At 41.9% G+C, this 14,819-nt stretch overlaps 1 protein-coding gene across 2 annotated transcripts in view; it reads right to left on the reverse strand.

Moving 5' to 3' along the window:
- Positions 1-14,819, reverse strand: part of RPS6KA5 (ribosomal protein S6 kinase, 90kDa, polypeptide 5) — a 173,493-nt gene that overhangs the window by 37,157 nt on the left and 121,517 nt on the right. For both annotated transcript variants that reach the window (XM_010845184.1, XM_010845185.1), the window contains 2 exons: positions 8,096-8,179; positions 5,836-5,939 (listed from right to left, as the gene is read on the reverse strand). In XM_010845184.1, coding sequence (XP_010843486.1) covers positions 5,836-5,939; positions 8,096-8,179 — 188 coding nt within the window. The remainder of the gene's footprint in view (positions 1-5,835; positions 5,940-8,095; positions 8,180-14,819) is intronic.

The raw sequence follows: 14,819 nt of genomic DNA on the forward strand, positions 1-14,819 counted from the left end.
GGCCATCGGAACCGCCTCCGCCTGGGAAATGGCGAGTCAGAAAGCGGCGGGGTGTCTCCGGGGCTGCTGAGGCTCAATCCCCAGCGAGGACAAGAAAGCGGCGGGAGTGCAGCTTCCCACTGCAGCGCCCTTGAGCTCGCCCGCCTGACCCGAGCAGAAGACAGCGGATCATTATAGATTTAGGCAGGTGGGAGCTCCAGGTGCAGCTGCTGGACCAGACGTGGTTTCATCGCTTGAGTAAATGAATACAAGCTCTGGTTTTCCTCCACCCTGTCCATCAGTCCCACCAAAAGGAGCTCCTCTCAGCTGGTAGAGCCAGCCATGTACCCTCACTGTCCTGCCTCCAGGGTTATCCATTCTCCAGCCCTATGTCGTAATTCAGTTCACAAAGCTCTTGATTGCCTTTCTCCTTCACAGACAACCACGCTGGTCCGCTGCATTGGTGGCTTTAGGCTGACTGGACCTGTTGAGCAAGAAGTAGCGATGACTTGAGACTCACTGGTGGGACCCTGTGTCACACAGGGTGGGGACGGATCTGCCCCAAATCCAGGGGCCTCCACCCTAGTGGGTTTCTAGGAGTCCAGTGGTGCAGGGCACCTCGAGACAGCTCTCCCAAGGTGAAGGGTATGTTGGTGCAGCTGGCCTCTCCTACCACCAAAACAAGGGGCACGATGCCTGGCGGGCCTCAGGACGTGGGAAGCAGGTGTGTTACTCCAGCCAGTTTACCAAGCGACTTGAAAAGCTGCTGTTGAGTGGAGTCCAGAACAAGAGAAGGGTCCAGGCCACTGTGAAGCTGCTCTCTCACTTGGTTCCTCTGATTCAGCAGACCCAGGGGCACTGGAAGTGGCAGACAGGTGCTGTTTGGAGCCTTGGGTAGCCCTGAGTGGTGACCTAGAGCGCTCAGGTTCTGGAGCAAATCCCTGCCATCTTCTGAGGATAACCACTCCCCTTTTGAGAAAGAGCTCTTGGTCTGCTGCTTGGCCTGAACATTTAACTCTGGGCTCCCAAGTTACATGCCACCGAGATGCCCATTTATCTGGTCCATTAAGCTGTGGAGTTGGGAGTGCACAGCAATACTCCACCATCAAGTGGAAACAGCAAACACGAGACTGGACTGAGCAGGTGCTGAAGATGCCATGAGCTGCGTGGAGACGCGGCCTAAATGCTCACGGTCCCCTTTCCGGCTCTGCCGCCCTCTCTCCACCAGTCTGCATCTATGGATGGCCACACGGGGAGACCCTGCTGTGGCTGAAAGAGGGACAGAAGACTCAGGCTTGGCTCACAAACAGCTCTGCACGATGTGCAAAGGTGAGCGCAAACCTTCCCAGTGGGCAGAACCCTGAGCGGTGCGCCTAGTCGTTCTCTGCCCTTGGAAGGACACACGGCCAGTCCTGTAATTTTGTTTTCATTAATGGGTTGTGGCCAACAATTTGGCTGGCCAGGGACTTGGAATATGAGTGGAAAGTTGGTGACAAGGAAATCTACTTGACAGAGGTGTCTGGGGGAAAGCTTTGTTGACAGACCTCTCTGGGCAAAAATGTGAGGTATCTGTGTCCTATGTGAGTGCTCACTGCAGGATGACCTGAGCAGAGCAGGGTTTTAACAGTCAAATGCATATGCTGGTCTGTCGGCCTCTCTCCAGCGAACCCTGTCATCAGCCAGCGGACTCATGGGCAAGGTGGCCATGGAGGCAAGGCTGGAGCTGAGGTCTGGACTCAGCAGCAGGATTTCCACTCACCAAGGCTCATCTGGCTTCAGGCCACTGCGTGGAGACCAACACTGAGAACCTTATCTGGCACCAACTCCCAGGGTCATCAGCCAGCTTCTGGTGGCAGGTTGATTACACCAGATTGTTGTCATTGTAGAAGGGACAGATTTTCACTCTAACTAGAGCAGGCACTACGGATATGGACTGCTTTTCCTGCAAGCAATATTTCTGCCAAAACTGTGATCCACAGGCTTAAAAAATTCCCTATGCACTATCATGGTATCTGGACAGCACTGTTTCTGATCAAGGAACTCACTTCATAGCAAAAGAAGTACAGCAATAGACCATGCTCATGAAATTCACTGGTCTTAATCGTGTTCTGCAGCCTTCTGAGGCAGCTGGCTTGATATCATGGTAGAATGATCATTTGAAAATTCAGTTATCATGCAAGTTAGGGTGGCAAGTTTCTCCAGAAGGCGAAAACCCTCAGAATCTCCATCCAGTATATGGTGCCGTTTCTCTCATAGCCAGCATTCACGAGTCCAGAAATCAAGCAGCAGACACGGGAGTGGGGCCACTTACTCTTATCCATCGTGATTCACTAGCAAAATGTTTGCTTTCTGTTCCCATGACTTTATGGTCTGCTGGCCTAAAGGTCTTAGTTCCAGGGGAAGTAATGCTTCCTCCTAGAGATTTAACAGTGACTCCACTGAACTGGAAATTAAGATGGCCACCGAGCCACTTCCTTATGCCTCTGAAGCAAGCGGCAGCAGGAGCTGTGACAGCGGCTGGGATGAACGGCCCTTACTACCACGGGACGCTGGACTACTATTCCACAAGGGAGGCAAGGACGAGCACGCCCGGAACACAGGAGATGCATCGGGGCGTCTGCTGCTGTCACCACGCCCTGTGATGGCCAACTGAAAAAGCAGCAGCTCAACGCAGGCAGGACTACCAGCGGCCAGATTCTCTGGGAATGAAGGCTGCGGTCACCCCCCAGTCTGAGGTACTTGCTGAAGGCAAAGGGAATACAAAGTGGGTGGTGGAAGAAGGCAGTTACAGATACCAGCTATGACCCCAGGTTACACAGACTCTACAGACTGGTGACATAGACCCCGTTTCTATGTAAGCATTTACAGAAATGGGGACTTTACTGACAGGAGTATTTCTTCCCTGTTTTGTTATGAATATGTGTGTGTATAAATAGATGTTTGTTTTTTTCCCTGCCTTATTCCTTCACATATACAATAAGATGTGCTGACTTCATACCATAGTATTTAAGTATTTTAAATTTATACTATAGTATTTAAGTTATGGGATTTCAAAGGGAAGAGAGAACATTACCATACCACTCAAGGACTTTATGTTCTCTTCTGGGGAAGGGGTTAATTGGTTGGCGGTAGAGCCATATTATGTTAGGTGGAATTACAATCTTGTTATTATCTTTATTGGAGACCAAGTATAGTTTAAGGAGATGCAAATGGCGGTCAGGGCGATGGGGATGGGCTTGTGATGGTTAACTTAAAGTGTCACTTGACTGGGTCACTGGTTGAGAGTAAACATTATTTCTGGGTGTGTCTGAGAAAGTATGTCTGGACGACACTGGTATTTGAATCCCCTTCCCAATGTGGTGGCACCAGCCAATCCATAGGTGCCTGAACAGAAAGAAAAGCAGAGAAGAGGGCCTAGCCCCTTCCGGCCTGCCTGCTCAACCTGGGACACTCGTTTTCTGTGATTCACACCACTGGCTCCTCTCGTTCTAAGTCCATCGCGCTTGGACTAGACTTGCTGCGGCTCCCACAGACCTCCAGCTCTCAGAGGCAGGTCATGGGCCTCTCAGCTGACATAACTGGGTGAGCTAACTCCTTAGGATAAGTCTTTTACTTATGTGTATGTATATCCCATTGGTATTCTTTCCCTGGAGAGCCCTAATATGGTCAGTAGCTTTATTTTTAGTCATTCCAGGGAGCATACAGAGCTACTGCACTGAGGCTGGATTTGCATTTCCCTGAAGACTAATGATGTTGGTCACTTTTTATGTGCTCATCTGCCACTCATGTATCTTCTTTGGCGGACTGTTCAAACCTTTTGCCCTTTTAAAAACAATGGAGGGTTTTTCCCTTGAGTTTTGAGAGCTCTTCATGTATTCTGGATACCAGTTCTTTATCAATAGACATAATTTGTAACCCTATCACAGTCTGTGGTTTGTCTTTCCAGCCTCTTGAAAGTTTCATTGGAAAAGCAGAAGCTCTTAATTTTGATAAGTCTAATTTATCAATGTGTGCTTTTACAGATTGCACGTTTTGTGCCTTTGCCTAACCCAAGGCCAAAAAAATTTTTCTTTCAGAAGTTTTTATAATTTTAGGCCTGTGATACATTTAAACTCTTTCTATAGCAAGAAGTATTTAGCAGAGTTCATTTCCCCCCACACAATAGCCAATGGTTCCAGCATCATTTGTTGAAAACCTATCTTTTCTTCACAAAACTGATACTGAACTTCATAAAAGAAAAACCCAGTTCCCTAAATTTCTGTGGCTCTACTTCTGGACTCTATTCTACTTCATCAGTGATTTGTCTGCCTTGATATGAACACCACAGTGTCTTAGTTGCCATAGCTTATGAGTCTTCAAATCAAATTTCGTCTACTTTTTCAAAGGTGATTTGGCTCTTCTAGGTCCTATGCATTTAGACCCAAGTTGTCAATTTCAACTAAAAAAAAAAAAGCCTGTTGGGATTCTAATTGTGTTGAATCTGTTAGATCAATTTGAAGAGAAATAACATCTTAGGTAAGTAAATTGAGTAGTTTCCTTCTACATGTCCTTATCAGTGCTTAACTAACTAATACTTGAAGGATTCCTCCCACAGAGCTCCGGACTTCTCTTTCTGCAGCCTCCTCCTCTCCAGCACTCTGCTCTGCGGATTCCAGCCTCGCCCACCTTGCTGAGTCGTCATTTCCGTCACAGCTCCACGGCGTTTCCCCGTTGAACTGTAGCCTGCATCCTCTCTTGAGGCCTAAACTCGGAAGTCACAGGGGCTCACCTCGTTTATTTCCCGTCTCTCAGCATTCACTGGGCTTCACTGCTGGAGTTCAAAGTCTTCAATACTGTTGTTTCATATATTTTTACCCATTTAAAAAACTGTTCAGGAAGGGAAGTAAACCTGGTCCCTGTTACTCCATCGTGGTAATCGGTGGAAGTCTCAATGGTTAATGTCAAATCTGTTCTCAAAGTTACAAAATTCAAGTAAAAATTGGACAAAAACATAACGAGTAATCAGTATACTGCTTTATCATGCTTCATTTATTTGTTCATTAACTCATTTCATTCTGAAAACATTCACTGAATTCTGCGTGGTGAGCCCTCCAAGCGCACATGGTGAGGACCAAAGCCTGAGTCACCCCAGCTCTCAGAGCTCACAATCCAGTGGGAGAGACACACTCGTCAAATAATACAAACAAAAATGCAGCGCTGCACTTGTGCTAACTGCTCTGAAGGAAAGGAACAGAATAAGGCTATGATAACCTACAAGACGGTGACCTCAGGGTATTTGTTTCTACTGGGTTTATATCCATGATCTGAAAAATAACTACTGTTTCTTTATGTTTAAGTCACAAAGAAATTACATGATGTATACACTGGGAAAAAGTACCCAGCAAATAAACACCAAGTTGTGTTCTCTGGTGGCTCAGAGGGTAAAGCGTCTGCCTGCAATGCGGGAGACCCGGCTTCAATCTCCTGGAGAAGGAAATGGCAACACACTCCAGTACTCTTGCCTGGAGAATCCCATGGACGGAGGAGCCTGGTAGGCTACAGTCCACGGGGTCGCAAAGAGTTGGACACGACTAAGCGACTTCACTTTCTTTTTTTTCTTAAGACAGTATGGTAAATGCTTTGGAGCACACAAAGTTACAACACTATGAAAAGTAAGATCTAACTGGGCACCTAAAGTATAAAGAGATATAAAGGTTATAAAGCTACATCCTATGGAAATATAATTGGCAATTTACTGTTATACACCATTTTTGTCTATGCCATTAAAAAAATCATTTTTTCTTTCAGCCAGATTGCAGAAATTTGATCAGGTCCTTAGAGAAAACAACACATTTATTTTATTTTGTCAGGTCTTACCTAGATATCTCAGCTTGGGAGTTCTTCTCGCCATCAACAGTGAACGGAGATGCTCCAGTTAGTAATTCATACATTAGAACACCTAAACTCCACCAGTCAACTGCCTATAAAATAACAGACATTTCGTTTTCTTGAATATTAACTAATTATATCTCATAAAAAAAGAAAAATGAACAAAATACAGCTATATAAAGTGACTCAGTTCTATATATATATATATACGTGTGTGTATATACACACACACATACACATTCCTTCCCACACTCTTTTCCATTCGATCTAGCACAGGGCACTGAGCGCAGTTCCCTGTGCTGTGCGGTAGGACGTTGCTGTTAACCAGTCTAGACATGACAGTTTTCATCTGCTAACCCCAAACCCCCAATCTGTCCTCTCCGTCTCCCTCAAAAATTTTCTTAAAAGTGAAATTTTAAAATTTTAACTAAGCAAAATATTTAGACTTTTGATAATAGGGTGAAAAAGTATTAATCAGCATTTTTGTTGATTATTCAGTTCTGATAAATATGAAATTTCTTAAAGTCAAAGAATGAAAATGAAAAATAACCCATCAAAAGGAGTTACTTTTTCATAACCACCTAAATCAATTCCTCTTACAGGACACATCACATAAATCTAACAGTCTTTAGTTTGTGGGACGAATGGAAAGGCTGAAAATAATATAAAATGTGGTCTACTTTAGAAAACAATTTATAAAACCAGTTAACTGAGAGCATAACAAATTATATATTTAATTTACATATAGCAATTTATATATATATTTACTAAATTTAAAGAATCTTGATATATTGAAAATTAGTTCTTTGACAATTAGGCAAATCAAGTTCAATACCTGCTGAATATATGAGCTGACACCAATGAGAAATTAACTGAAGCTAAAATTTTAAACTCTGCTTCCAAATTTCAGGGCCAAGGTTTCAGAGAGATGATGTAGAATTGGTGAGCCCAGAGTTATTTTAAAGAAAATATGTAACAATAACATATAAACCAAATCCCAGTTGTTTTATTTAGACAAGCAGTTTTACTGTCATCTGAGTCAGGATCCATGCTCTTTAATACATGACTGGTCATTAGCAAGGTGACCACTGATTCTCCGCCCTTAAGACATTCCCACCGTGTATGTAAGATTTCGAAAGGGAATGAGGAAGATGGGGAGATGAGGAGTGAAAAATACAGAATTCTTTATTTTGAGAATGTTATTAATAAAGCAAAAGTGTTACGAAGGAACTAAACAAATCTAACAAATCTGTACCCTTTAATCCAAGACTTTGTGCTTATTTGTGTCCAACTCTTTGTGACCCTCTGGACTGCAGCCTGCCAGGCTCCTCTGTCCATGAGACTTTTCAGGCAAAATGCTGGAGTGGGTTGCCATTACATGAAGAAGAAATATCTGACCTAGATTCTAAAACTACTCAGAATGCCTCATCTACAGTTTTGACTCTGCACATTCAAAGGGAAGCGAGGAGGGTAAAAAAAACCAAGCTTTTTCTTAGAGGGCTTAGGAAAACAAACTTAGACCGTCCTGAATGCAAAGCTGCATGACTCCAGTGGGAACAGGAGGGGCTGTCTGGGCGCCCATGACCCCTCTGCACTGCACTGTGGCTCAGCTGTGTCCTAAAAGGCCAGATCACATGCAACCAAAGTGATTTTTATTTTAATCAGGGTTACAACTGATGCTTTGCTCAAGACATGACACAATGGAAATAACAGAAAAATTATTATTTCAGGAATTAGTCGATTTTGTGGTTTCCCTTAACAAGAGTATTACTCTCTAAAACAAAAAATTATCCTCATCAACAAAACTTGGAAAAAAAGGGAAATCTAGAATGTCTTAAACTTTCTATTATCTTTTCCCTCCAAAATACTAGATATCATAATATGCTTGTGTATGCAAAGGAAAGGGGAAAAAAAAGGAAACACCAGAAGAGCCCAAGTTACTAAGTAGGTTCTTTTTGTATGTGTGTGTGTAGCAGAGTTTTCCTGAAGTATAAAAAGGACAGAGAAAGCCTCTGACACAGACATCAGAAGGGAGAGTGCCCCACTCACTGGCCTTGTCAGGGCCTTATGTACTTGTTATCTTAAGACAATATTGTGGGCATGGATCTGGTAAGACCTTCCAATTGTTAGTCCTAATCTTGTCAACTGAAGACATCTGTTGTGGGAGTGGGTCTAGTAAAAGTACAAGTAGGATTCTTATTATACATTTTATGGAGATACATCAGGAAGTGTCAAAAACAGAACATACCTTGTCATGTCCTGAGTCTCCCCCTCTGACAATATCTGGTGCCATGTATTCAATGGTTCCACAAAAGGAATATGCTCTTTCAGCCTTAAAACAATCAAACAAAGAAAAAGAGATTTAATTTTAAGCTAGTATGAAAATTGACAAAAAGAGTTAACACCACATGGCAATGTCAAGACATACCACAGCAGCAAAGCAGTGGCAGAATCCACCTGACAGACTCTTCTCACCAGGACAAGCTGGTGTGCACACATCTGTATACTGGGTTGGCCAAAAGCTCGTTCAGGTTTTTGGGTTACTCTCTTACAGAAAAATCCAAACAAACATTTTGGCCACCCCAACGGTATGGGGTCAATGGGTAAACCTTTTAAACCCTGAAACCCTGCTATCATTCATTAATCCATCCACCCATGAAGCCACTCGCTCACTCTTCTTGTCTGTACATGTATATATTCCAATCACTGATTTTTTACAACTGTTCTCGTAAGAAGACAAAAAGCCCTAGAAGGGGAACTGTATGGACGTAGCTATATGCTCAGACGCTGTCGTGTCCGACTCTTTGCGACCCTGTGGACTACAGCCCACCAGGCTCCTCTGTCCGTGGGATTCTCCAGGCAAGGATATTGGAGTGGTTTGCCATTTCCTCCTCCAGGGGATCTTCCTGACCCAGGGACTGAACCCATGTCTCTTACATCTCCTACACTGGAAGGCCGATTCTTCACCACTAACTTTTAGGGTGAATGACTTTATTTCCAGATCAGCAAGACTGGAAAAACACTGGGAACCTTAAGGGAAAAGGAAGATCAAATGTTAAGAAGGGAAAACGGGAACCCAAAGATGGAAAAGGGTGTAAAGAGGTTTTCAGATCTTATCATCATGTTTCAGTCTGGCACTGCCAATGGTGGGCTCAGTGCTGATGAGCAGAGCTGCCCTAAAAGAACACTGTCTCTTAAAGGCAGTTGTTTCTCTTTTGTAGGGCTAATATATCAACCTGAAAATAAATTTTAAAAAATCAAGTAATTAAAAAAATGACCAATTGGATCATATCTCAGTGTAATAAAGGAGAAAAATATCTGAATTCTTATGCAGATATATTAAATAGGGGAAAAATAATTCTTCTTTAATAATATACATTCATTTGGCTACATCTGAAATTTTAAAGGCATTTCAGTTCAGTTCAGTTCAGTCGCTCAGTCATGTCCGACTCTTTACCACCCTGTGGCCCACCTCGCTCCTCCGTCCATGGGATTTTCCAGGCAAGAGTACTCGAGTGGGTTGCCATTGCCTTCTCGCAGGCCTCCCTATCCATCACCAACTCCCGGAGTTTACTCAAACTCATGTCCATTGAGTCGGTGATGCCATCCAACCATCTCATTCTCTGTCGTCCCCTTCTCTCCTGCCTTCAATCTTTCCTAGCAGCAGGGTCTTTTCTAATGAGTCAGTTCTTTGCATCAGGTGTCCAAAGTACTGGGAGTTTCAGCTTCAACATCAGTCCTTCCAATGAATATTCAGGACTGATTTCCTTTAGGATAGACTGGTTGGATCTCCTTGCTGTCCAAGGGACTCTCAAGAGTCTTCTCTAACACCATTGTTCAAAAGCATCAATTCTTGGGCACTCTGCTTTCTTTATACTCCAACTCTCACATCCATACATGACTATTGGAAAAACCATAGCTTTGACTAGATGGACCTTTGTTGGCAAAGTAATGTCTCTGCTTTTGAATATGCTATCTAGGTTGGTCATAACTTTCCTTCCAAGGAGCAACCGTCTTTTAATTTCATGGCTGCAGTCACCATTTGCAGTGATTTTGGAGCCCCCAAAAATAAAGTCAGCCACGTTTCCAGTGTTTCCCCATCTATTTGCCATGAAGTGATGGGACTGGATGCCATGATCTTAGTTTTCTGAATGTTGAGCTTTAAGCCAACTTTTTCATTCTCCTCTTTCACTTTCATCAAGCGGCTCTTTAGTTCTTCACTTTCTGCCATAAGGGTGGTGTCATCTGCATATCTGAGATTACTGATATTTCTCCCAGCAATTTTGATTCCAGCTTGTGTTTCATCCAGCCCAGCGTTTCTCATGATGTACTCTGCATGTAAGTTAAATAAGCAGGGTGACAATATACAGCCTTGACATACTCCTTCCCTGATTTGGAACCAGTCTGATGTTCCATGTCCAGTTCTAACTGTTGCTACCTGGGTTACACGTGGGTGTCATTAAAATACATTACAAAACTATTTTAGAGGAAGTTTTCCAATTTACACTCTATTTTTCTACCACCAGCAAGGTTCCATCTTCTTATTTACCAATTTTAAATGTAAAGAACACCATCCTAGTAATGTGAGGGAAGTGGCTCTCGTTGTTTAGTTGCTGAGTCATGTCCACCTCTTTGCAACCCCATGGACTGTAGCCCACGAGGTTTTCTGTCCATGGGATTTCCCAGGCAAGAATACCGGAGTGGGTTGCCATTTCCTTCTCCAGGGGATTTTCCTGACCTAGGGATTGAACCTGCATCTCCTGCATTGCAGGAGGACTGTTTACTACTGAGACATCTGGGAAGCTCCAATACAGAAGTGATAAAATTCCCAATTTTATTGGCTGAACAATTAAGCTCAGAGATAATGACTGTAATGAATTTATTTAAACCGTGTGATAACAAATGTATTGAAACTACTTAATTATGATACATATAGGTCAATAATTTTATATAAATAAAAATAATTGTATAATTTTATATGGTTTATGGCTCATTTCTTTTTATGTAATATATATACTGAAAGATTACTATTCCCCAAAAAACTAAAAGAAATAATTCAGTTATACTTAGATGTGGAGAAGATTTTCTTGTTAGCTGGCAGAACAAAATCTCACTGAACAGCTAATATGAACCAGACACCAAATGTCATTATCTTTCTGCTTCATCACTTCAGTACCAAATACTAATTTCATAGCAAACTACTAGAAAGATTAAAGAGTAAAGCTAGACAAAACTGATTTCATATAAATTTGAGTATAAACAGTGATGAATTGGAAACATTTTGTTAGATATGCTTAGACTGGAGAAAGTGTGCATTAGGAGGCATTCGTCTCCTCACTGAATTATTAAAAACCAAATACTACAAAATTACTTAAAAAAACCCCAAACTTCATAAAAATAAATACAGTGTTTCCACTGATAGTTTGTTGTTGTTCAGTTGCTCAGTCATGTCCGACTCTTTGCAACCCCATGGACTGTGGCACCCCAGACCTCCCTGTCCCTCACCATCTCCTGGAGTTTGCCCAAGTTCATGTCCACTGCATTGGTGATGCCATCCAACCATCTCATTCTCTGTTACCCCCTTCTCCGCCTTCAACCTTTCCCAGCATCAGGGTCTTTTCCAATGAGTCAGCTCTCTGCATCAGGTGGTCAAAGTATTGGAGTTTCAGCTTCAGCATCTGTTCTTCCAATGAAAATTCAGGGTTGATTTCTTTAGAATTGACTGGTTTGATCTCCTTGCTATCCAAGGGACTGTCAAGAGTCTTCTCCAGCACCACAATTCGGAAGCATTAATTGTTTGGCACTCAGTCTTCTTTATGGTCCAACTCTCACATCTGCACATGACTACTGGAAAAACCATAGCTTTGAGTATATGGACCTTTGTCAGCAAAGTGACATCTTTACTTTTTAATATGCTGTCTAGATTTGTCATAGCTTTCCTTCCAAGAAGCAAGTATCTTCTAATTTCATGACTGCAATCAGTATCTGCAGTGATTTTGGAGCCCAAGAAGGGAAAATCTGTCACTACTTCCACTTTTTCCCCTTCTATTTGTCATGAAGTAATGGGACCGGATGCCATGATCTTAGTTTTCTGAATGTTGAGTTTTAAGCCAGCTTTTTCACTCTCCTCTTTCAACCTCATCAAGAAGCTCTTTAGTTTCTTTTCGCTTCTGGCCATTAGAGTGGCATCATTCATATATCTGAGGTTGTTGATATTTATATAATATAAATATATATTTATACAATAATATATTATTAAATAGGTAATATATTATTTATTATGCAATAGCCCTTTTTGGAATATTAAGCAAAAATCATTATATAACTGACAAAAATAAACAAGTAAAAATTACTAAGTCAGAGTATTTATCATTTAATCTCTTGTTTTGCAAATTCCAGTAAACTGTTTAATTACTTTTTAAATTGAAGTTAGTTGATCTGCAATGTTTCAGGTGTGCAGCAAAGTACATATATTCGTATATATATGGGTTTCTCTGGTGGCTCCCTGGTAAAGAATCCGACTGCCAATGCAGGCAATGTAGGTGCAATCCCTGGGTTGGGAAGATCCCCTGGAGAAGGAAATGGCAACCCACTCTAGTATTCTTGCCTGGGAAATCCCATGGACAGAAGAGCCTGTGAGGTACAGTCCATGGGATCGCAAGAGTCGGTCACAGCTTAGGGACTAGACCATAACAATCATGTTACAAACCATTCTGGAACTATGTATATTTTAAGTATGCGACAATGTTTACATTTTACAACTTATAAAAATCTGCACTCTTCTACAAAATGCTAGATATTCATCAGTTTCATGTAAAATGAGTGTGAAACATATGGATCTTATGATTACTGTGGGAAAGATCTGATAGTCACCACCACTTTCCATGTCTGTTTTTTTTTCCTTCTTTATCTGACAATGAGAACTATGCCATAATGTAGCTCAGTTCTCCAATGTCTTGACATACAGGAACCTCAGAACCACATTAAACCCTCAAAGGTATTTCTTCTATCTTCTTTAATAGATTTCTGAGCTCTTTTAAAATTCACTTTAGCTATTTTTGAGGGGGGTGGGGGATGTAGGTAGTGTCTACACTAATAATTAAAAGATAATTATTTATTTTATAAAAATTCTAAGAGACAGAAAAATTAAGCTTAAGTAATGAGAACTTCCAGTCCCTGAGGAATAACAGTAAACAAAGATAAAACATTTCTTAAGCCTCTCTGTTACTCTGAAACATTGCCATTTTAGCCCTTGCAATTCTGTATCTGCTTTCTCTTTCTCTGTTCCAAATGGAAGTCTTACTCCCTCCAGGTTCAAGCTTCTAACGTGTCAGTCTGAATTTCCTAAGGCTATCTTTCATTGTAAAAAAAAAAAAAAGGCCCCAATTTTACTTTTGAATTTGTCTTTATCTACCTAGGAAGGTGCTTATTATCTATGCCCAGAAATTAAACTGATGAAGTGTGATAGGGGAACGTCTCTGGTAGGGGCAAGAAGATTTCAAGGTAATATGTTGTAAACTATGTTATAAAAAGGCTAGGATAGTATAGCTAAATTGTATTACGATTACTGTTTATTTACTTAAAAATCAACATTCTTCTCAAGGAGACAGGCAATCGGCCTATCCAGCATTTAAGTTCACACTACTTTATAAGCAGCATTAGTGTGAAAGCTACTACAGGGTTAGGATTGTGAAGGAGAATTTAACTGAGTGAGAGCACCAAGCAGTGCATGCACCACCCTGCACATAACGTGGGGCGGTGCTGGGTATAAATAACAGCTGGTCAAGGAGGCTTCACGGTGCCTGAGAGAAGGAGCAGATGACACTGGACAAAGGACTGGTTTCTTTCTAAGGAAGAATCCAACAGGGACTCAACTGTCAGATTCTCAGGTATTTCTCAGTAAACACTAGATGAAATCCTGCCTAGTTTTTATTTGCCAATGTTTTATCTTGATCTTAACTGCTTATAATAGATAAATTTGTGAGTTAAATATACAGTTACCAGAGAAAATCTTATTTCCCCATGCTCTCTTTTTTTCCCATCTGAATTTCGATACATCTCCTCACAAGGAGTATATGTAAAAATGTTGCACTTTTAAGAAGAAACATTGCATTGCTAATCCTCCAAGTCTCTGCTCACAAGACAGACAGGGGAAGCCCCAGTGCCAGCCAAGGCTGCAGGTGCCGAGGGCCAAGGGCAGCGCAGGAGGCAGGCTGCAGCAGCAGAGGGAGGGACGGGAGGCATTCCAGACCTCCACAGTCAGAAGCCTGAACTTCAGTACTTTTGTGCAGACAAAAGAGGAGGCCGTTGGCTCAGATGAGATGGACTGCAATTACCACTCCTGTGTAAACCTTGGAATTTAAGAAAGCTGAAACCTCAGTAAAAGCAAAGTCTAGAAAAAAATAAATTCATCCAGCAGCACAGGTTTGTTTCTGTCTGAGCCCTAAGTTTAAAAACAAACAAATAAGTGTTCTTCTGCTGAAATCCCGAGGCTTGTGCTTCTTATAGATTTGGAACCTATATTTATTCTTTCCCCCTAGAATGGGAAATAGATTCAAGGGATTAGATGTGACAGAGTGCCTGAAGAACTATGGACAGAGGTTGATGACATTGTACAGGAGCAGGAATCCAGACCATCCCCAAGAAAAAGAAATGCAAAAAGGCAAAATGGTTGTCTGAGAAGGCCTTACAAATAGCTGTGAAAAGAAGAGAAGCGAAAAGGAAAGATATATCCATTTGAATGCAGAGTTCAAAAGAATAGCAAGGAGACATAAGAAAGCCTTCTTCTGTGACCAGTGCAAAGAAACAGAGGAAAACAACAGAATGGGAAAGACTAGAAATCTCTTCAAGACAATCAGAGATACCAAGGGAACATTTCATGCAAAGATGGCTCAATAAAGGACAGAAACAGTATGGACCTAACAGAAGCAGATGATATTAAGAAGAGGTGGCAAGAACACACAGAAGAACTA

The sequence above is a fragment of the Bison bison genome, unplaced genomic scaffold (genome assembly GCF_000754665.1).
Source record: "Bison bison bison isolate TAMUID 2011002044 unplaced genomic scaffold, Bison_UMD1.0 scf7180017864213, whole genome shotgun sequence".
Lineage (NCBI taxonomy): Eukaryota > Metazoa > Chordata > Mammalia > Artiodactyla > Bovidae > Bison > Bison bison.